Source organism: Ylistrum balloti, unplaced genomic scaffold, assembly GCF_031769215.1.
Source record: "Ylistrum balloti isolate Yb309-2 unplaced genomic scaffold, AGI_CSIRO_Ybal_v1 Utg370198, whole genome shotgun sequence".
Taxonomy (NCBI): Eukaryota; Metazoa; Mollusca; class Bivalvia; order Pectinida; family Pectinidae; genus Ylistrum; species Ylistrum balloti.
In genome coordinates, this window is record NW_026782174.1 from 472,783 (window position 1) to 496,317 (window position 23,535).

At 33.0% G+C, this 23,535-nt stretch overlaps 1 protein-coding gene across 2 annotated transcripts; it reads left to right on the plus strand.

Annotated features, from left to right (window-relative positions):
• Window positions 1-1,334: 1,334 nt before the first annotated feature.
• On the plus strand, window positions 1,335-22,658 carry LOC132551458 (VPS10 domain-containing receptor SorCS1-like). 2 transcript variants are annotated; one of them, XM_060215597.1, is made up of 24 exons: window positions 1,335-1,409; window positions 2,043-2,113; window positions 5,291-5,352; window positions 5,573-5,697; window positions 6,071-6,160; window positions 6,650-6,820; window positions 7,810-7,962; window positions 8,463-8,639; window positions 8,943-9,040; window positions 9,373-9,480; window positions 10,871-10,988; window positions 11,680-11,819; window positions 12,478-12,591; window positions 13,368-13,539; window positions 14,046-14,232; window positions 14,500-14,639; window positions 16,086-16,224; window positions 16,739-16,851; window positions 17,524-17,634; window positions 17,847-17,949; window positions 18,215-18,395; window positions 18,903-19,066; window positions 19,526-19,600; window positions 21,105-21,172. In XM_060215597.1, exons 1-23 carry the CDS (start codon window positions 1,356-1,358, stop codon window positions 19,561-19,563), a joined length of 2,829 nt encoding a protein of 942 aa, XP_060071580.1. In that variant the 5' UTR covers window positions 1,335-1,355; the 3' UTR covers window positions 19,564-19,600; window positions 21,105-21,172. The 2 variants fall into 2 exon arrangements, with proteins under 2 accessions (XP_060071580.1, XP_060071579.1); XM_060215596.1 differs by lacking the exon at window positions 19,526-19,600 and having other exon boundaries at window positions 21,105-22,658.
• The last annotated feature ends 877 nt before the right edge of the window (window positions 22,659-23,535 follow it).

Consider the following 23,535-nt stretch of genomic DNA (forward strand, 5'->3'; position numbering starts at 1 on the left):
TCTTCAAAGGAAAACAATCTGTGTGTTTGTTATAATGGATAATGAGACTGATGTATACTGTCAAGAGTTCCTTGGTGTAGTGATATTTTAGTGCTACCCATATTGGTCTGTCATGCATTTTTGCAGCACATCTCATTCTCAATCAGTGTCATATCTTGAGGACATAACAACATTTAACACTACTATAAGTCACCTGCTGAAATTTATCAGAAAATGATGCTTATGTGCATGAGAGCCAGGGTATTTCAGGTCTTACAGATGTTGTCTTGTCTAAATAAAAGCTGCGGGAATAAAAAAAATGAGGGAATAAACTTGCACTCTCAAACTATCTGTCAAATTCTGAATTGGTGAAGAATTAATGCCTAGTACAAACTATAGGCTTGTAGTGGTCTATTGTTTTATACAGTATAATGTTGATATAATACATTTCTATCAAGGCAGTTTTTCATATTCAGAATACATGTGTAATAGGAAGGAGTAATGAAAAACACCCTGCCACCACAGGGGTTTTTGATTAGCGAGGATTCCCTTTCATGCTGGACACTCTACTGCTTGACTGAAGGAAATTTCCACTAGCTGAGACTAGTTAGGTGACATGTACTCTCAACTTCTACACTACTTCCTCCTTCACAAAATCTTTGACCCTGAAGACAACAACGAACCAGGTTCAATATCACCAAGGAAGCGCCTTAATTTCCTATAGCTCCTACCCTTAGAGTGGTCAGGGCACCAAACCTGTAATAGAAAGGAGTAATGAAAAACACAATTCCACCATTGGGGTTCAAACTAGCGAACCTTCTATCTCTAGCAGGACAATATTGCTCGACTACAGGGAACTTCCCACTAGCTGATGCTAATAAGGTGGCCTGTACACTCACTTTTACTCAACCAACACTTCTACAAATTAAGATCTGGAATGACAAGCTACCAGATTGTGTAGTGAAAATCCTTATTTAATGATCCTTGTTAATAAACTGCTGTGTATAGGCATATTTTTGTGATGTGAATTTCTTTCCCTCAAAAGACTGCAATATGGACATTTTGCAATTTTTGCAATTCATTTTTTGTGATTTTATCCTCTCAGAAATTTGAAAGGCTTCTTTAGAAAACATTGAATATTTTAGAATGGACATAGTTTACATATACAACAACCAACCACTAATTGTCCAGTCATCCAAAGATAAGAGATTTCCTAACAACTTCTATTTATTCATTTATTCCCGATATATATGATGTTTTCTGTTTTGTTTCAGATTATTTTAACTGATCAGATACATCAGTGCCTGTATATCTCAGAAGATGAAGGAAAGACTTGGATCACATCACAGATCGGATTTGAACCAGAGAAATTGTATATGCATCCGACCCTGGAAAATTGGGTCTTGGGATACACAATTATGTCCTTTAAGGTCGGTTAAAAAAATATGGTCAAGACCATTTGAAAAAAAAATATATATAAATATATGTCAAGGTATAAATGATATTAGTTTAATACAGTGGATTCATGGTACTGTATTTTCAATACATAGAATTTCTACAGAGTCCTTATAGAGTAGTGACTGATGTATAGATAAAACTACAGGAGAGATACAAAGCTTTGGGTCATAAACGGCATTTGTGAAATTGATTAGACATGCAGAAATGTGTGTAATTATGTACATATATGTATAACTATCTGTCAGGTAGGATGTATTATATTATGTAGATAATTTTCAAAAACGTTAATTAACTGTTTTGTTCATTTATTTTTATGTAATACAATTTAATGATCAGTAAATAATCTTGTCCATTTTATCATTAAGTCACAGAAATCAGAGTGAGATTTAATGAAATTAGACAGGCATTAGATATGTGGAAAAAATATATTTACAATGATATCTTTAAAAGTGAATATTCAAAATTTCAAGTATGTAGTTGATTTTTTGTAATGTACCAGTAGCATATTTATAAACATTCAAGGGAGATAACTCATGTAAAGTTTTTACTCTTCTAAATGACATATTCCCACAAGTCAATGTAATTTATTCTGCTTTGGTTTATAGTTATACGTTTCATCTGACCTAGGAAAAACCTGGACAGTTTTAAAGGAAGATGTAGCGATGCAGATTTACTGGTAATTATCTTTGCATTATGTTGAATATTCAAATTATACCAAAAAACACGATGTGATTTAGCCATGGGGATTGTTCATTCTCATTCTCAATCATCAGTTGAGATGTTTAGCTCTGAGAATTTTAATTGCTTTTAAAAATTTCATTCATTGGAAATTCTAAAAAAAATTTTTTTATATTTTCGACATAAGAATAATTACTGTATGCACATTAAAATACAGTTGACTTGTATCTAGTGTGGTGTAAAAATGTTCATGTCCTATTTATTATCCAATACCTTGAATCTGTTTAAAAGTTATGAATATTTTTTGCTTGATGTATTATTCAAATTTTATAAAGATGAATTAAACAGAGATTAATTAGGGATTTGAAGGAAATATATTTTTTTGTCCAAATAGGAGAAAATGTCATTAGGAAGCCTAGAAAGCAAAAAATTATCAAATGTTGATAGATTGAGTTGTGAAAAAGCACTTTATAAGTACTTAACTTCAGTGAATCTTCCACTTCATTGTTTGTACATGAGATTTACTGGTGATTCATGAATTAAAAGAAGAATTAATGTGAAACAAAAAAAGAAAGAGAGAAATACCAAAAGAGATAAATAAACAGGTTTTATCGTATTAATTGTTACAAATGCCCCCTCCTCCTCCTTTTCTCATTGATTTCCTCTCTGACGACATCACAGATATGATCACAATACACTTTTTTACTGAGTTTCATGTTTGTATGTTTGTAAAATTGACTGAGTAATGGAGAGTTCAATTTTCTTTGATCGCCGAGGTACTGCACATTGTGTATCACACTTGAGGGGAGAGTATTCAATTATATAACGTAAAATATTAAATGAAGGAGGTGATATCAAAAAATGTGTACTCAATATGATTACAGTAGATTAATATACAATGTTTCAGTTCCATAAAAGAAAAATTACCAAGTTATAAATTCACTCTAGTGAGGAGCTTGGCATGTGTTAAATGTTTTTATAAAAATACCCTGGATTATCGTGATGTGACTTCAAACGCTATTATGACAGACATACATATAACACAGAAGCTTCACTGGTTATATATATTCTTCATCACACAATATTATACAAAAGTCAGGTAATTACGATCTCCATGAGTGAAGTTTTCTTTCATGTCCTACTGTCACATCATGTGTATGCCAGCAGAGCTGACACAAATTGAGGCCCCAACTCTGTATTGTAAGTGATCAGTATTCAGAGCACAGAATGTAGGCAAGTGTACTTTGTCAAAGAGTAAGAGTCTTTCACTACTCACTTTTGTAAGATAATTGCACAAAGTCTATCCTTATTATTACGAATAAGTAATTATATAATCACAAGGCTCACAGGTATGCTTTTTACGATAATAAATCTGTAGTCAAAAGACCCTATGCAGTCTCTGCATACTAATATTTCAACATTAACTTCTTCCAATATACAAGCAAACAAGTGTACAAGCCTTCATTCTGATACACAGTGCGAAAGAGAATAAAATACATACTGTCATTTCTTAACAGTCGAAAATTATTGTTTCAAATGATCATCATATATAATCGACATATTTTCTATGCTCCACACATTTTTTTTACCAATCAATAATTTCCCTTCTTGCTAATCATGTTTTTAAACACTTCGTCCTGACTTTGGAAGATGTTGGATGGTTTGTATGAATATAGAGAGACGTGAATGATCTCATTGATTTTTGTTGCTCATAAAATTTTTGGTACCAGATAAATCCCGACTGTCAGTTATCACAACCACACAAAATCTTTATTCTTCCCACAAAAAGGAGAGAAAGAAAAAAAATGGAAAATCTTGTACCTACATAATGCATGCTCTCCCCACATTGGATCTCAAATTTTCTAATTTATGTGCAAGGTTTTATGGTAGCAAAACAAACCATATATATCCTGTTATGAAGATTGTTCTTGGCTCAATAGCCGATACCAATGCCAGTGACAATCTGTTGATTTATAATTTTGAATCATTTCCGTGAATTGTAAATTTTGTAAACATTTCACTGAATTTATGGAAAATGTATTAGAAATTTAAAATTTGGCCAAGTCATCTTCTGTAAAAGTGTTTGATTGTTTTGCATGTGATGGATCATTTCACACTTTTAAAATATGTATAATACATGTATCAACATTTTTAAACTTTCAGTAATTTTAGTGTTTGTATTGTTACTTATTTTGAGGTTGCATTGTGTGTCAGTGTGATTGAGCAATTCATATTAGTTGTACTACATGATTCATAAATACAATTCAAATAAGATTGAAATATCTTTAAAAATAGCTTTTTAGATGAGATTTATGAATAATTTTTGAAAGAAAGGAATATTTGTATCATAGCTAAATTTTAATGATGTTTTGAAATTTTCATAGTTTTAAGTTACTGTAAAATGACATATTTTCATTGGACTCAAATTATGTGATTTAGAAATGATGTGATTTTTTGGTGGCTTTTGATTTCAAAGATAAATCGTGTTTATGACATTCACTATTACTGAAATCAGTGCCAAGTTTTAGGTCACCTATCGTGATTGCCTTTTACCTGATGTCATGTGTCATTAAGTTTCATCATTTTGAACTTCTTGTCAGAAACCCCTGAAATGATTTTAATGAAATTTTTTGGAAACCTTTCCAGACCAAAGACGAACAAAGGTAATGAATTAATGGTAGTCCCCAACCCTATGGGTTGATAGACCTAGTCAGGAGTTGTCAAATTGAATAAAATTTCAAAAATTCTCTTCTCAACATCCAGATATGGTAGAATCAAATGCCTGGGGTCTAGACTAGAAATTTACAATGGCTTTATTTGAAAATTGCATTTTTGAGCATAAAAGATGTTTATTTTCCATTGGAAATAACTTAGTAAGAATGATCAGTATAGGATGTCAGTTTTGATAATATGTATATATTGACACATGCTGACCCTCAAAGGCTTAAAACCTATCACTTAATCTTTACTTTCATCAATTCTCTAATCTACCATATAAACTTTACACTTAGTAAGGCTGCCAGGCCTTTTGTTATCTGCTTTCCATTTCACAGCCTTGTGAATTTGTGAATGAATATTAACCACAAAATCAATGAAAATAAAACTCCCTCAATAATGAATGATTTTCAGTATATAATGATTCAGAGATGTAATTGGTATTATTGTATATTTGAAGGGCAGTGGAAGGAGAGGATGAAAACCCACTGACAGTACACATGGAGTATCAGAATTTTATGGGTACGTCATTGTTACTCTTGAGGGTAGGGTCAGTAAAAGTGGAAGTACAAAGGGAGGAGATCTACCTTCACTATCAAAGGGTTCCATTGTAATTTTGCTTAATTTTCCTTTCATCTTTGTAATATCTCAAGGCAAAATCAAATACATGTAGACCTGAAAACATAAAAGAAATGAGAAAAAGTTGAAATGAGATTTAACTTTTGGATTTTTTTTTAAACAGAGGACATGAACTCAGAGTATCTGTCCTGTATAGCCCCAACATGTATTGACAATACACCTGACAAAAGTGTCGGCCATATTGACTTCAACTCCCTCAAAGTACTCAACGAATATATATTTGTACAGGTGAGTTTATTTTCTAGGTGCTAGTCCATGCAGGTGTTTGTTAAAACATCATGAAAGCTCAACTGTTGGTTCTGTAGTTAAGAATATAACTGATTTATATTGATATTTTGTATGATGGCGTCCTTTTAACTCATTGCTAATGTGGATTGTATTCACGTAAGTGTAAATATAATTTCTAGATTGCAATAGGATGATATGACATCATTTTTGTGTTATGTTAAATGAAAGCTGTCCACATGGCCTCTGATTACAGTTGAAAGTAAATACAGTCTGACAAACTTTGAATGGTTAATTGTAATGATACATTTTAATGGTTAATTGTGATATAAGAATGGAAACTGCTGGATAATGATGAAATCCTGTAACATTTCAGAAGTCCAGCTATATCAGTCATGACCTGTATGTCTCCTACAAGAGAGGACCTTTCCGAAAGGCTTACTTTCCATTAAATGTCCATCCACAGGTAATATATAACCATAGTGAACCCCCAGAGGGTCAACAAATAACTGTTTAATCTAAATCAGGGGGTGGGCTTATTACAGGACCCCTTGGAAGGGGGGGGGGGGCGTCAATAAACCACTACTTAGTTAAAATCAGGGGATTTGCTTTTTAATCATATTCAGTTGGTGTGCTTATTACAGGTTCTAAAACATTTCCCCTTTTGCAAAGTTAGGGGATGGGCTTATTACAGGACAATGAAATATCTTTAAGTTTACAATTTTACTGAACAGCAAAGTAGATTTTCAACTTAAAGCTAAAGGAAAATCAAAACTTCATTTGGGAAATTGTCAGATTCCTTCCAAGAAACTGAATTTTGACAGCGTACACTGATGTAAAATATTTGATTCTTATAGATGTGTGGATATGATAGGACATGATTATTGAATGTAGAAGAGTTTCTATAGAATTTGAAACCTTTAATAAATGTCATTGATGTGTTAATTGTCAACAGGATTTTGACATCATAGAGACATCGGATAACCAGGTATTCATAGCAGCTGATCATAAGGAGAATATGGTGACACTGTACCTTTCGGATGTCACAGGTCAGTTTTATGTACCATCCCTGGAGCGGGTGGTGTCAGATGTTGTACCAGGTTACCTGGAAGTAGATATTTATAAGGTAAGAACATCACGATACTTAAGACTTTAAAATACAACAAGAAAATGATGCAAAAAAAAATCAGAATGCTGTTGTGATAAAACAATTTCAGTCAAACAGAGGTTACATGTAGAAGGGAGATAACTCCGGTCAATTTTTTCATTCTTTAATGTAAAATGTGGTGTCTTTGAAATCACTGCCATTCTACATTTGCTGAAACTATATAAATATTCAAAATGCTATAGAGTATTTAGTTGATACTGAATGTCTTTTTTAGCTCACATGTCAAGTCACTTTGACACACATTTTGACATTTGATCAACATCAAAGAAAAAGTTTGTCAGAGCTCTACACTACTTAGAACTTCATACTTTGGCCATGGGTTCACCTTTGGGAATCAGTGTGTCATCCTTTTAAAAGTAGGTCACTCTGACCTTCATTTTGACCTTTGACCTGCATCATTACAAAAACTTTGGCTCAATTTCCTACACTAGTGATCACTGGAACTTCTTACCAGGGTTAAGGCTCCCAGAAGTGCATTCTTGACATATACGTTCATATCTGGTTTGAGACTGCAATTCGCCTAATTGACTTGTTAGAATATCTCGAATACTAGCATTATTAGCTCACCTGTCCCAAAAGGAAAGGGAGCTATTTGGATACCACAGCGTCTATTTTCCACCATTCATCTGTTGTTTGTCAGCTCCCTATAAATCACAACTTGTCATGAACGACTGAGCAGATTTTAATCTAACTTTGTCTTAAGTGTTAAGCATATCGGTAATACTGATAACCAAATTTTGGAAGTAAAAATCTACATATGGAATTAAGAATGTATGTAAAGTTTAGACTTGACTTGACATTAAAAACATTTTTGACTTCTTGAAGAACTAGCTCTGTGTTTTTCTTTTAAAAACTTGTCTACAGTACTCCATAAACATGTGACAATTACACTGACCTTTGGCCTGTTAAATTTTAAACCAATTAGCAAAAAGAATTTTATTTTCCAGGTTAAAGGAGTCAAAGGTCGTTACATCGCAAACCATTACTGGACAGTAGGAAACGCTACAGTTATGAAAACACTGATTTCTTATGACAAAGGAGGAAAATGGGTACCAATTGAAGTTTCAAAGGATCAAAAGTATCGTTGTGTTGACCCAAATGTAAGTTGTAAAAATATGCTTGTAACATCAGGGTATGTTAGAATGAGTATTACTTTGCCATTTCCACTATCATCATATTATAGTGATGTAGGTTGTCATTTTATGCACAAATATTTTGCATTATATGTCAGGGGATTATACATTTGTAATTTGGCATTTGCTACCTTTGGTTTTAATATAAAATTAAGGAAATATTCATTACCATTACAACAAGTTTGGGAGGTATGTTTTACCAAAAATAGTTTTGAAAGATGTCTGTCATCTACAAAAACGTTTAGGAGATAACTGTCACCTACAACAGGTCTTAAGATATGCCACTACAATATGTTTTGGAGATAACTGGCACCCACAACAGGATTGGGAGATATCTGTTACCTGCAAAAGGTTTGATGACATCTGTAGTCTATAGGAAGGTTTGAAAGATATCTGTCACCTACAGGTTTTGAAAAACATAATATCTCACATTTAGTTAATATACTGAAATCTGGTTTTATTGACAGTTCTGCAGCCTTCACCTCCATCTAACATACAGCAATGAATATTATACAACACCTGTGATAGAGACAGAGGAGGGTGCCCCCTGGCTAATCTTTGCTCACGGCTCCATTGGTGACTGCCTTAATCCTGATCAGGCCGAGCTCTTTGTGAGCAGGGATGCTGGACTTACCTGGTCCAAAGTAATTACATTAATTAGCATGACAGTGTTTACTTGTTATTGATATATTGCTTTGATTTTAATTTTTGAAAATGGGAAACATTTAGAAACACGCAGGAGCTGTCATATGAGTATTAGTGTAGAAGTTGAGAGTAAAGGTTGCTTTACTAGCCTCTACTAGTGGGAATTTTCCTTTAGTCAAGCAGTAGATTGTCCGGCTAGAGACTGAAGGGTCTACAGTATTATAAGGAAATTTGTTGGTTCTAAATGTTGTTTCAGACAATTGGTCAAGTCATGCTGATCACTTCTGATTTTATTCTTGCAGACCTCCCTGGAAGGACAATTCCGGATGAACATTATTGACCATGGTGGAGCAGTAACTGCAATCCAGTACAGTAATAAGGTGCTCACTAACACCATACAGTGAGTGGGTTTTATTTAACTGGGCATATACCGTCATTATATCTTAAATATGTCAGGATTAACATTGTATTATATTATAAATTTGAATCTCTGACATTTTCAGCATTTAAACATTTTCCAAATAAGAATGGATTTTAATGAATTGATGTTGGAAACTTGAAACAAGGTTTGAGAACAAGAATTCTATAACATTAAAGCAATGATTAGATTTAAAATGATATATGGAAATACAAGTTAAACATGAAAAAAATTTATTTGATTGTTTCCGTTCGAAGTTATTCTAATGCCTCCTGTCTATATCCTCTATGTATGTCAAAACCGATTTGTTTTAGTTTTTCAAGTGATGAAGGAGAAACTTGGCAGAAACACAAGTTTGCAGACAAAGAAATATATGTCGATGGCATTCTTAACAGCCCTGATATCAGAACACTGGTTGTAAGGTAAAGTATATATAATTAACAAAGTGTTTATCTCTTTATAAGGCATTATACAGACCAAAGTGAATGATTTTTAATTAAATTCAATTTACTTTAATTTTATTTAATTCAGTGGGCATAAGTACGCTATTATGACCTTTCATCCTATCAGTTGACTAGAAAAGTTAGGAAAAAGAGTAGATTGGAAAGGTAATAACGCAGAGTAGACAGTGGAAGAAAACTTGATGGAATAGAGATGGTGTCGATTGTTCATGTGTTCTTATGTCCAAACACTAGATTTTAGAGGTCAGTTCTGTGGTCAAATATTGTCCTTACTAACCGCTAACCAACGGCAATCAGCTAAATCTACATAAGGTATTTGCATGAAGGAAAAGTAAGTTAGTAGACTATGATACTTTGTATATCTTGTATTTTCATTGTCTGCCTAATCTTCTTAATTGTTACGTGAAATTTTCTAAATCCTGATGTAACCTAGCCTGACCTGATCCACTATTGAGTGAATGGACGGTGTCATTTTCTCTAAAATTGAGTTACAGAAGAGTTCCGGTTTATCAATGTGACTTGCTTAGTTTTACTTTATTACAATAGAACCCTGTTTAGCCCCAGGATATTGCTGACACAATCCTTTTATTAATGTTCATCCTGCAACTGGCATTGCCATTGTCGGAATACTCCTGCCATATGTATTTTTGCAGTATTTAGCAGTGACAAAAAACAGCTGTAATTTAGCACATGCATTAATTAGTCAGAAGTACTTTCAGAATTTACTTTAAATTATGTTTAACAGTATAAATAAATGTTGAAATAAGTGATTTTATATGCTGCACTGAACAAGTTTATTCACAAAAATTCATGAAATCGCTGACATATCTGTTGTCATTTGGAAATATATTTCTGGGTGAGCAATTACTTTGTAATATGTCATCAGACATGAAATCGCTGACATATCTGTTGACATTTGGAACTATATTTCTGGGTGAGCAATTATTTTGTCATATGTCATCAGACATAATTCAGGGTAATGTCATTGTCAGGTAGGCAAAGATTGCAAAACAAAACTGTTGAAGTTTTGATGGTCTGAGTTTCAGGATAAATAGAATGCATGGTTAGTGTCTTAAAATACATGAATAAGCTACATTTTAGCTAAGGACAGAAAGACAAGCTTATATTTTATGACACTGACCATATACTCTCTACAGATATATTACATAATAAGGTACTGGCATGGTTAGTGTCTTAAAATACATGAATAAGCTACATTTTAGCTAAGGACAGAAAGACAAGCTTATATTTTATGACACTGACCATATACTCTCTACAGATATATTACATAATAAGGTACTGGTGTGTTAAACATTCAAGTTAATAAGAAGATTGATGTTGTATTATGCAGTGTGTTTGGACGGTTGGGGGATGAAACTGGGAAACTTATGGTCAAGCTGGACTTCTCCCAAGTACTGACCAGGCAGTGTACACAGATGGACTACCGAGATTGGAGCCCGGGAGCCAATGTATGTAGTGGCATACCTCAGTACTTAAATATCGCCCAATAAAGTGACGCTATTTCACCTTCATATACTGTAGATAATTGTATGACTAGAAATAAAGAACTCTCTAAACAACGGGAAATTTCATTGGTCTAAGTTTTAATGGTGCATGTATACTGAATAGCAGCTAAGATTCATGGTTCAAAATTTTTGCAATTTTCTTTTAAAAATGATAAAATTGTATTCTAATGATTTAAACTTCTTAAACTGGATGTAAAAGGACATCCTCTACACCCATTTCTTAATATTTGATGGATTAAAGTTTTGCAGTCACTTTCATGAACAGCCAAATGGCAAAAATATCATCCATGCGAAAATAACTGGATTTACAGTATTCTAAGAATTAATAAAGTAGACTGATAAAATACCCGTTTGTTTTGTGTTTATTTCATAAATCTTTATTTCCTTATTTTATTTCATTCTCAGGAATAACAGAAAAACTTTTAGAAATAACAACTTTAACAGTACACTAACACATTTAAATGATAGGTTGAAGGAGATCATCCCCCAAATTAATGGATGATCATTAGATATGTTGAAACATTTAACACATTTTGCCAATTTTGTTAGGTTGGATTTAGAATTTCTTATCTAATATTCCAGTTTTAATTTAGAACGTAGTATGTTAAGTTTTAACTGGAAACTTCTTTTAAAGATTTCTCAAGACAATTGCATCTTGGGAGAGGCTGTTACGTTCGAGCGACGCAACCAACACTCTGGATGTTACAATGGACCAGATTATGCGAGAAAGAAACCAGCATCCAGCTGTCTCTGTAGACCAGCTGATTTTGAATGGTAATTTATGTTAACTTTATTAGTATGCCAGTTATATAAGTGGAAAAAGCTAGTATGAAGCTGGTGTGATAGTAATGTTTTTGGTTGAATATAATGATTGGAGAATCAAATTTAGTTATACCTGCTTGTTTTAAAGAATCTGTTCCTTCACCACCCTACCAATACTGTGATTAAGAGAAATATTGTATTTTCATCACAATTTAAATTTTGTCAAAAGTTTAAAAAACTCCTGGTGAGAATGTTGTCTTGTATACAATATGTCTATTTTCTAATTCACATGTTGGACACTCTGAGCTAATTAGTAAGAAGGGCAGAGAGGCAAAGTAAGATGTAAATACCTCATTATCTCAAAGTCGGCAGAACCATGGGAAAACAATGAGTTATCCGAGTATTTTGATTTATGTGAGCTCGAATGTTTAGTGTGAAATTTTGCCGGATCGGATGAAATACTTTGAGATAATGAGGTTAGACTTTAATGACAAATTTTTTATAATATAACCTGGTTGATTCAAACTCTACAATAAAATCTATACATTAGATTTTCAAAGCTTTCTCTCTGTAAAATGCATGTCAATCTGATTGTGATCCTATAATGTGTTATGTGTGACTAAGTCTGTAATAACAGTATCCAGTTATTGCTGACACTTATATCTCACAGTGACTACGGCTACGAGAAGTCTCTAAGTGGAGATTGCTCCCTAACAAACTGGTACAATCACTCTAACATCAACTGGCATTGTAAGGAAGGAGAGCTGTACAATAAAACTAAAGGGTAGGTGCCACTTACAATATTATTAGAATTCACCTAATTTACCACTGTTCTAAAATCACTGTTTTGATGGGATGTAAATATTTTAGTTCAGTTTATTATTATTTGTGTCCCATTAACAACCGAAGCCATTTAAGGTCATTTAAGGACGTGCCAGGTTTGTATGACCTGCTGCTAGTACCTGGCAACGGTCCCACATAGGCCTTGTACACCCCACATAGGTCTTGAACCCATGACCCAGAGGTGGAGGGCTAAAGATGAAGATGGTCAGATGGCTTAAACACTCGACCACTGTGACCCACAGGATATAGGGAATGTAACAGTAAAATACACATAGGACTTATCTGTATCCCAGCAAGCCTGAAAGCCAATGTCAGTGTTTTTATTCCCTATTTAAGAAGTTTTTAATTGATATTTCATTATCTTTTTAAATCTTGTGACAATATACATCAAGGGTTTAGTGGCCACTATAGCACAGTCATTACAACATAAACTGAGGTGAAGATCTAAAGTTTGTACTTAATGTTCCCTGCTCACGCCTGTTTGTGCCGTTTTTCTGGAAGGAGAGAAACGAGATGGTCTAACTGTTTTATAGCGCTGGATAGCATTGTATGGGCCTCAGGTTTGTTGTTCATTGAAATAGCCAACAGCTATGGCATGAAAGATCTGCCTCACAAAGACCCTCGCTGTTCATTCAACGATCAATCCAGCTACTTAATGTAACATGCTTGAGTACGATTCTTAATATAGTATATAGTATAATAAATTCTTATCAATAGGTACCGCCTTATTGCCTCTGACAAGTGTACTGGAGGCCTTTCCACATCGGATATGTACAAGCCAATCCCTACCCCATGTCCTGTTGCTGCTCCCAGGGGCCTGGTGCTCTCCACCTCTAAAACTACTGTTGCCATGGGAACAACAGTCACATTTACTCTCACTCAGAGATCGGTAAGGAACAGGACAGCATGTGTTTTTCTGAGAAAGATAAGTTAGCTGAACTTTTAAACACAACATTTATCAGACCATGTTTCATTAACATTTACATGAACCTATTTTGTTATGAAGACATCAATAAATGTGTTGTTCAGTAAAACGATATTACAGTAAAACATGGATAAGTGGAAGTTGACTAAACCACATGAGATGAAATATTTGACTGTTAGACGTAGCCATGTTCCATGAACAGAGACATTGTGCATCGTATATTTACCCTATTGTCATTGGTTGCTTACCGCGATATATGTCTCATAGCATGGTGTGACAGTCATAAATAAATAATAAATCAATAAAGGTTTGGTATCATTTTTAAGCTGTTTGTATGATTATGTACATGTATATTTAGTAAATGTATTAAATCATAATCTATATTTCAGTGACAAACTGTGTATGACACATAACTGTTTAACATAATGTTGCTGAAATTGGTGTTTATTTTGTAATCCTCGTTTATTTAGGGATCAAAGTTGGGAACTACCTATACTTGGTCATTCAGTGACAATGGACGTCACGAAGTGGACACTAGTCTCGCCAATGGCACTAGGAAGTACCATCAGTTCAACAAGGCTGGTTATTTCAATGTTACAGTGGTGGCCATGAACTCCAATGGCAGTGCTATTTGTCGATTAATGATTTCTGTAGAAGGTAGGTTGTCTTTACATCATTCCATTACTATTAAGATGAAAGACGTTCCAGCATAACTAGAGTATAATGTTTAGATAATGGTGGTAGCTTTATAAAGATACCCTGTCTAAAGTGTAAAGTCAGAAATTGTTGGGAGCTACAGAGATCTCACAGTGTTAAGTCAGAAATTGTTTGGAGCTACAGAGATCTCACAGTGTTAAGTCAGAAATTGTTGAGACCTTACAGTGTAAAGTTAGAATTGTATGATTTTATTTATATTTTTTGCAGCAAATATAACGGCTGTACTTGCCCTGGCTCCTTGGGGAGCTGAAGTTGGTCGACTGACACAGTTCAATGTCACGCTGTGCTGTAGTGGTAACCAAACAGACTTTGGCCCTACACATTTTGTGTGGAGATATGGTGATGAGGTTAGTATGTAAGATTGTTAATGTTGCTCTCTGAAACTTTACTCATTAACATATTCACGCAAAGAATGCAGTGAAACAATTTTCTACCTTAATTAATGATGTCACAATGTTTACAATGAAGAAATTTCCATTAACAGGTTGGCAAGTGTTACATCATCATATCTCAGAGATGTACAATACATTTACACAAATACATTCATGTGTTAGGTATATAACTTTTAACAACACCAATATGATTTTATGAACAAAGTACGCAGAGGCACATTTAGAGGAATCTCAATAGTTTATTACATTATAATGATATCGGCTAAAGGGCTATAACAGCTGTAGTGCTTCAGTATTACCCGGCCAACAAGTAAATGCTTAAAAAGACGTCAAGACATCGAAGCTGCTGGCCGAGCTATGTACCTGAAGAGAGGCAACTTATCTATTTACTGCCAAATAGAATTCTTAGGGGACTTACGAATTACATAATGAAGTAAAAAGCCCAAATGGAAGATGTACCACAGCTGACAATATGATTTCCTATCCAAGAGCCTGGAAACTCACTCTCTTACATCTGTTTATGGGAGTTGGTATCCTAAAAGCAACTTTTAAGAATCTTTAATAGCAGTTTGTTTTTGTAGAGTTTAATCATAAAATTGAGAATTTCAGAAGAGGCCAGATTCATACATTGATGAACCCAGTCCCTTCTCCTGTTGTGATTGACTCACTTCATTATATTACTTATCCTTCAATCACCTTGCATATATTTGGGTATCCAGATGAGGAGGCAAAGAAACCCAAGAATCTACGCCACCTTCTATTGGTTATATTCCTCCTCTTATTGATTTCAGACGATGACTATAACAGAATACATCTTCTTACATGTTGCTATGGCCGTTGACATAGACACATGTTCGACTGATATTGGACGACGTAAACATTAATGTTGATTTTTCAAAAGTGCAACCTTTTAGTCTATAAGTGTGATATCAGTAGAAATGATAAATCCAATAATCTGAATTCCAGTGTCGATCTCAATAATTTCATTTCTTTCCAATATTGCTGTACCGTTGTTACTTTAATTCAATTATCATTTAAAAATCAAATTGTGAAAAATATTCAGAAAGACGGTGATTTTTGAATGGTTGTGACAAAGCTCTTTCAGGTAATGAAAATATAGTTTCTCTTAGTTATCATTGGGGCATTGCACTTTGCAAAATTCTATTTTGATGTGAATGTTGCTTCAAATTTTAATGTAACTTAATGTAACATGCACATGAACCCAATACATCACTATGATGTCATGTGCAAGAGATGTCAACTACATCAGTGTGTATGAGAGCTGCACTTGGTAGGAAATTATCATAGTAGGGCAGGAACTAAGAGCTGATGTATTTTTGACGGTAAAATATTGAAAAGGAACATTAATACAAACATATTCACCTGATAAATTTGTTACAGCCGAAAGGATCACATCCATATCTCACCTGGGGGACTACTGTCAGCCATAGGTACAACAAAACAGGCCAGTACAACGTAACAATCCAGGCGGTGAACTCGGTCAGCTCTGTACTTACCACGTACCCAATCAGTGTCTACAGTACGTAGAGAATTGTTAATTGTTGTCATGCAGTTAGTTTAACATGTTTTCTAACTGTAAAACATTTTTAGATAATGACAATCAAACTGTTTTTTTGTAAAAGAATAATCATTGTAACAAAAAACAGTAAATACTAAACATGACTTTTATCATTGATTGGTTCATGGATTTTTCCTGTCTGATTCTGCTGTAACTCAAAATTATTGCGGTCCAGCCAGATTTTTAAAATTGAACTCAACATTTTGTATAGTCATAAAATTTCTAGGGGACTCTACTCTTGATTACCAGGAGCTATAGTGGTTCCCTTTTTCCTGTATTTGGTCAATAATCACATAGAGCTTTTATTTTTTTAGAATTACCTCCCTTGAATTTTTTATCCCACATGATTTGTTATTTAACTATTACAATTGTGATTTTAATGATTTTCGTTAAAAACACTTCAGTAAACAAATTTTCCTGATCCATGTCAAAGAGTGTGCATCTTGTCATTATATATTATATTTTTTCTTTTCAGATAATGTGACTATAGTGCGTCTTCATTTCACCCCCAACATTGATCACTTCAGTACAGGGAGTTTTGACTGGCGGTACACTACATCACAGCTCATCTGTCTCAAGTTATCAGAGGTAACTTAACAGTCACAATCATTGAATGTCACAATAAGTTTAATGTTACCAAAATATGTCTATATTTGTCAATTACCTTGTTGGTCTTCATCCATTTTAAGCAGCTGAATTAGATCAAAATGGTTAGAAAGGGATAGGAGTTTGGGGATTGGATAGAGTTACAAGATGATAAGTGACAACTAACTTACTGTTTAATCAGATATTTCTGTGGGACTAAATTTTCATGTTTTTTCAATAAAATTACCTTTTCCTGGACTCTTGATTTCATGGATGAGTAAAGCTCATTAAATCTACTTATACTAAATCTAACAATCCATTCACTTATTTATAAAAAAAAATGAATGACTTCACAGTATGCATGACTTGACAAGTATAATAAAAATAGTCACATGTGAATCCGGTATGCTTTAACAGACATATCAATTACTACTCTTTAAAATTTAATCTCAGGTTTACAAATAAACAAACATTTATAATTATAGAGAAAATATACTTCGTATAATTATTTTTTTTATATGCTGGTGACAAACCAAATATATGATTTTATATACTTAAAAAAAAAAAAGAAAGGTGTTCTTTCAAACAAAAATATATATGATTAATAGTAATAAATGTTTAAAAAATTGTTTATTTTTTAATGAAAGAATGGTTTGTTTTCTTTTTTGAATTTAGTTGCTGTTTGTACAGTCCAATAGGTTGATGGTATCCATTCCTCAGATTCGCCCCACCATTGCAGACCTCACTATACTACCTAACGACCATGGTGGTCTCACTGTAGAACAGGTTGGTGAATATGTACAGTAAATGTGAAATTTGTGGCTATACAATTTAAATAGGATTTCTTTGGAGTAAGTTTAAATATAACACAACATTTTCAACTTTTACACAACAGGTAAAACTTTTTAATAGCCAGTATATGAACAATAAAACTAATTTGCAGTAGATTGAATTGTTTTTCCTCTCATACACCAAATATTTATATTTAAATGTTTCAGGTTGTGAAAGAACTTCAGCATAAAGTTAGTTCAAGCCAGATCCATTTTGAATTAATAACAGCTGATGATGCTATAAGTGTAAGAAATGTAGAAATCATAAAAGGTAAATGTTTACAGTATCCTACCTCTCTCACCTGTCGGGAACATTCCTCTAGTGCACAAACTTACATCAACTTTTTCTGTAAAATTATTACCACTGTATTCCTGTAGTGCATATGATTAGACAACTTTTTTTGCTGTAAAAGTACTGTATTCCTGTAGTACATAACTTAGATCAACATTTTCTGTAAAAGTAAATGTACTGTTTAAAAAAATACATTCATCTATAAAATAATTACTTTTATGTGCCCTTTGTCTTGTCTGTACAGGTAACATAACATCATGGGTTCCAACATCACCGCCGACAGTACAGGTGTCCACACTGTCGCGTGTTCATCCCACAGAAACAACATCCACAGCTTCAGTTCCTGTTGCTGTGTATATAATTGTTCCACTAATCGTGATTGCTGTTGGGACCTTAGTGGCCGTCCTCATTGTGTATGTCAAAAGGTAATTATATTTTGTATAAAGTTTCATAGCTTCCTTCATCAGTTATAGTGTTTATCCTGCAATATTCAGTCCAGAGGACCAGCACATTCTTGCAAAGTCATAGTGTTTATAGTAGTTCTTCTGAATAAAAATAAATATGGGTGGACTATCACACATGTGGTTATTAGCAGACTATGTCTAAACATAAACAAGAAATGTTGCTGTCAATATTCGTTCAACATCACAGAATTCTTTGAATGATAATCAGAAGCATTAAATGGTGCAAAATGAAACAAAAAATATGTCTTGTATTTTCTCACATGATCCATTGGTTTCATAATTGAAAAAAAAATATCAAACATATTTTGGAAAAAAATTAACATTTGTTTAGCAAAAATAATTTTGTTGGCAAGGACATCGGTATATTGATTTGGGTTATGCTGTTAGTTAATGACAAGTATTAGTTTAAAGATGAACTTGATTACTTGAATGATTTTTGAATAATGCACATCATTTTTTCTTTCACAGAAAACATAAACAAGATGCTCGTTATTCTTTGATTATGAATCGTCACCAGGGAGCAACTGTGCTGGATGTAGATGATGATGATGATGATGACGAAGATTTTATGGGTGGAGGAGAAAATATATTTGAAAGTCCAGATGGGGATAATAATATCATGATAAGTTCAGGTATGTAAATAAACTATGAAATTACGGACTGGATTACCTCCCTTTACTGACTTTTAGCTTTTGACGCTCTTGCTTTTAAACACTAACTGGTACTCCAATCCTCTGATCGTAGTATTTAGTGCTTTTTTCCCTTACCTTATATGTACATACAATAAAGATTTTTTTTGTGTCTCTAAGAAAGTGAGAATGAAAAATTGGATAGAATTCAATTCTTCAGTGAGCCACTGAAATATGAAAAACTGATCTGAAAAAGATAAATTTTAAATGAAAACCGAGAGGAAAATAAAACCATTTTGATAAAGCACTGGATATTTGACTAACATAATTTATAGTAATGAGATAGATATAGATGAAATATGATGTTGATTTCAAAATACTAGATATATAGATTTAACATCTGTAATTTTCAGAATGCAAACCCTTTGTTTTTAATATTTTGTCAAATTATTATACTGATAGACCTACCAAGTGAAAACCAGTGGGCAGCTTTTTGGTAAGGGGGAGGTAATCCTGTAGTCCCATTTAACTGTCATGGTAAGTAAGACCAGATCAGGTCTATATGTATTTAATCTATGTTATATTTCATATAAAGAAATGTGTCAGTATTTGTCTCCCACTTTGAAAGTAAGGAATAGTAGTGCAACCATTTTGGTCATTCTCTTTTTTTTCACCTGTCACAGTTTTAAAATGTTTGCATTGAGCTGTTCCTTTTTATTGAGTTGAAACTGTATCACAGAGCATATACTTTGTGAAAAAAATTGTGAAAAAACTTATTGAACAGAGCTCCGTGTTGGAGCAACATTGGAACATATACCAAATTCTTCTGTAAAGCATTATTTTTTTTTCAAAGATTTCACCTGTCACTGTTTTGAATTGTTTGGATGGAGCTGTTGCTTTATATTCAGTTGAAATTGTCTAAGTATCACAGAGCATATATTCCATGAAACCAGTGCACTTGTGCTTGGTTAAGGTTAATCTAATGAACAGAGCTCAGTGTCTGAGAAACGTTAGAACTTAGACCTAATTGTTCTATAATGCATTCTTGATAATGACGATTATCAGCTATTAGCTTTAGAAAGACTGGACCATATGTCTTGGTCTCGTTAGATATGCCAAATACATGTGTTAAAAAAAGTTCCAACCTGTGTATGACAAGAAAACTGGTTTTTCAGTTCAGCCTAAGATGCAATATAAAATTGCTTACTTTGAAAGATGAATGAAAGCAACAAAGTTTTTCTTGTTTATTTTTTTTAAATACTTATTCCTTTCAAAGTGGGGACATTAATTAGGGATGAATTCAACTTGTAAGGTATCATTTCTATTTTGAATGGATAAACTGCTCTACAGCTTCTGTGTTCTGCTCCTTGCTTTCGACATTTTCCATACTATATATGCTTCACTAAAACATTTATCTGTGTGGTTAGATAGAATTATGTACTTTAAGAAATAAATGAAAATATTGATCATTTGTTAACTAGTCCATGTCATTATTCACAAAGGACGTTTTACTGTCTTTATAGAAGAAAGTTCTTTAGAAAAAGACACATGTAGAGTAGTATATACATTTAACACAGTTAAATTATGTCAATACCTTTGCAGCAATATGTGGTTATCTGATATGATATGATTTATTTATTGAATTGACTTGACAATGAAAGATGAAAATACAAATAACTTAGTATTGCAGATATATACCGTAATTAGTACACATTGTAATAATGCGGTATATATTTACATCATTTCTCCTCTGTTTCGTAATACATGCAGTTGCCAAATCATGTTTTATTAATTTGACTTAAATATTTAAAAAAATCAAACTAATTAAGTTATGAAATTACTGCAGTATTCAAATATTTTGCAGCCAAAAGTCTGTAAAAGCAGTAATTTGTGTGAAATTCTTGTGGTACTGTGGTAAATTAGAGTTTTATCCAAATTTTTCTTCTTTTTTTTTCCCCCATAATTGACCTCATGGAGAAGTTTGATTCATCAGGATCAAAGACACTTTCTAATATATGTGAATATTTCCAATCTTTTACAGTACACAATTCTACATTGGTGATGATGACACCTGCCCAGCGTTCCAATACAGCAGATTGTTGATGATGGCTTTTGCTTAGTATGTACACTGTGTATAATGATGTATTTTGCTTGCCTCAACATTAATCTCCATCCTTCCATTGTTTTAGTTGGTGCGATTATAAGTCCTTCCATACATCCATCCAATATTGTGATACATAATATTATGTTGGTAACCAATCCCAGCAAGGAACATTATGCATTAGATTATGTGTATAATTTTGATAGGAACACTTGCTGTGGAGTGTGATTGTTACAACTTACTTGTCAGGGGAGACAACTGTGATTTTGTTTTTCGACAAGAATTCATCATCTTTTTTTTCTTTATGTATGTGCTTTTTTTGCCATGTATCATATCAGGCTTTCAATAAGATTTTCTAGAATTACGTTTTAATTACATCTTTACATCTTTACCATCTCAAGACAGTTGAAGATTTATTTCCATATATAAACCAAATGTCTCAAATTTTTCAGATTTCACATTTTATCATTCATCTGCATCATTTGATCATCAGGCCATAGTTGTTCAAAGGCTGGTTACAGATAACCAGTGGTACATGAAAACAGTTCAGATATAAAGTAAACAAAATTGGCAAAGCATTCTTGATCATTTCACTGCTGGAGGTCTGTTGAGGCAGGTCGGATTGATATATTTTGAGTGTTAATTTTGCCTTTAAAACTCCTGGGTTTTTCTCAATGGCAGCAATTAAAATTGTTTATTAATCACTGGTGAATTCTAACAAAGTTTTGAGCAACTGGGGCCAGTTGGCCTTGAGAACAGTTACTGTATAATAGTTTTTATTTGTGGATATTCATTTTCGTGTACCTAAGTCTGTATCCTCATAATTATATAATAACAGGGAAAATATGTTGTCCACTTATAGTAACCAATGTTCTTGAACGATTCGAATCCATGCCACAAAATTAATGTGGTTAAAAAGATAAGTTGAAATGATTCGAATTCAAGAACAAAATCCTTTTTTTTTTTTTTTTAAACCCATTGAACAGTATGTTGAAGGATTTTCATATTGCATAGACTGTGTATGATTTGGGTCAAAGTTGACGCTATCAGCAGAATATGAAGTGTCTTATTTAATTCCATGTGAAGGTAAAGATAGGAACTTTGTATCACAGAAATCTGAGTTGTCTGACCACCAAGTTTGTCGGACATCTTGTAGATGTTCATATCAGACTTTATGGAAAGTAGTTGGTTCAAACTGTGATAATGTGGTCATTTTAGACAGAGTGTGACAAGTGCTCTTTTTAGACAGGATATGATTATAGTTTGGGATAATAAATGTATACATATTATATTAAAAAATTATGATAAATATATTGTATAGAGGCATTTTGCCTATATTCAACAGTGTATTATTTTATTATTTCTACAATTGTATTAAAAATTATATTCACCTATGAATAAATTTTTGTATGTATCAGATGCTGAAATTAAATTGTAATATGGATCTTTACACATTTTGTATATATATGTATTGCTTTTGAAGTTTTTCTTGATGTGCCTTTTAAAAGATAATAATTAGGTTTAGTCGACGTGCCTTTAAAGAGATATACTAATTGTAGTTTATGTAATTCATTACTGAATGCAAGGTACTTCAGATTTAATTCATCATTGAATATGTATTGTCTTTACAGTCTGTTGTAAATGCCTTCAACACTTAATAATGACATATGATGACCCTTCTATAGACTAGGTTTAAGCTCTGGAGTAATTACTATCAAGGTTTTAACCATTTTTAAATTTCAATTGCTACGAACTGTAATTCACTATAAAACTTGTAGTTATTGTCCAAGGGTAATGATCTTATACCAAATTAATTATTAGAGTCTCCAGATTGAAATCTAACTTAAATTGAAAAAGTTGATTTACACATCAACCTTAGTTAACAGGTTAATTCTGGTTAGGTAAAACTTATTATAATAACTTTGCTTTTTAGGAAACCCATAGAAACTTTTCCCATTTTCAAATTTGATCCCCGGAAAACTCTCAGAAATTTTACCATTTTGTAATTTGATCCCCATGCTAAATGTAGAATATTTGTTCAATAAAGGACAGGAAAAGTCTCGCAAGTGTTAGAATAAGTCGAATATGTAACAACTGTCATCGAATAGTTTAGTTTTTATACAGAAAAGGTGAAATTTTTGGAAAATTGTCACATGTTTTAATTAGGAATGTAGAGGGAGAGTCAAGTGTCATCATAAGGTGGTGAGGGATAGGAAGAAGGTGAAAGATTGATTTAATTTTGAAATACAAACAAGTTTATGTTGTTGACGTTTGATGTTGATGTTAAAATAAATAATATTGACTTGTATGACAGTCTCTTGTTTTAAATACATGTACATGCAAGCTTTTATAAATTTGTTCTTAGAAGCAA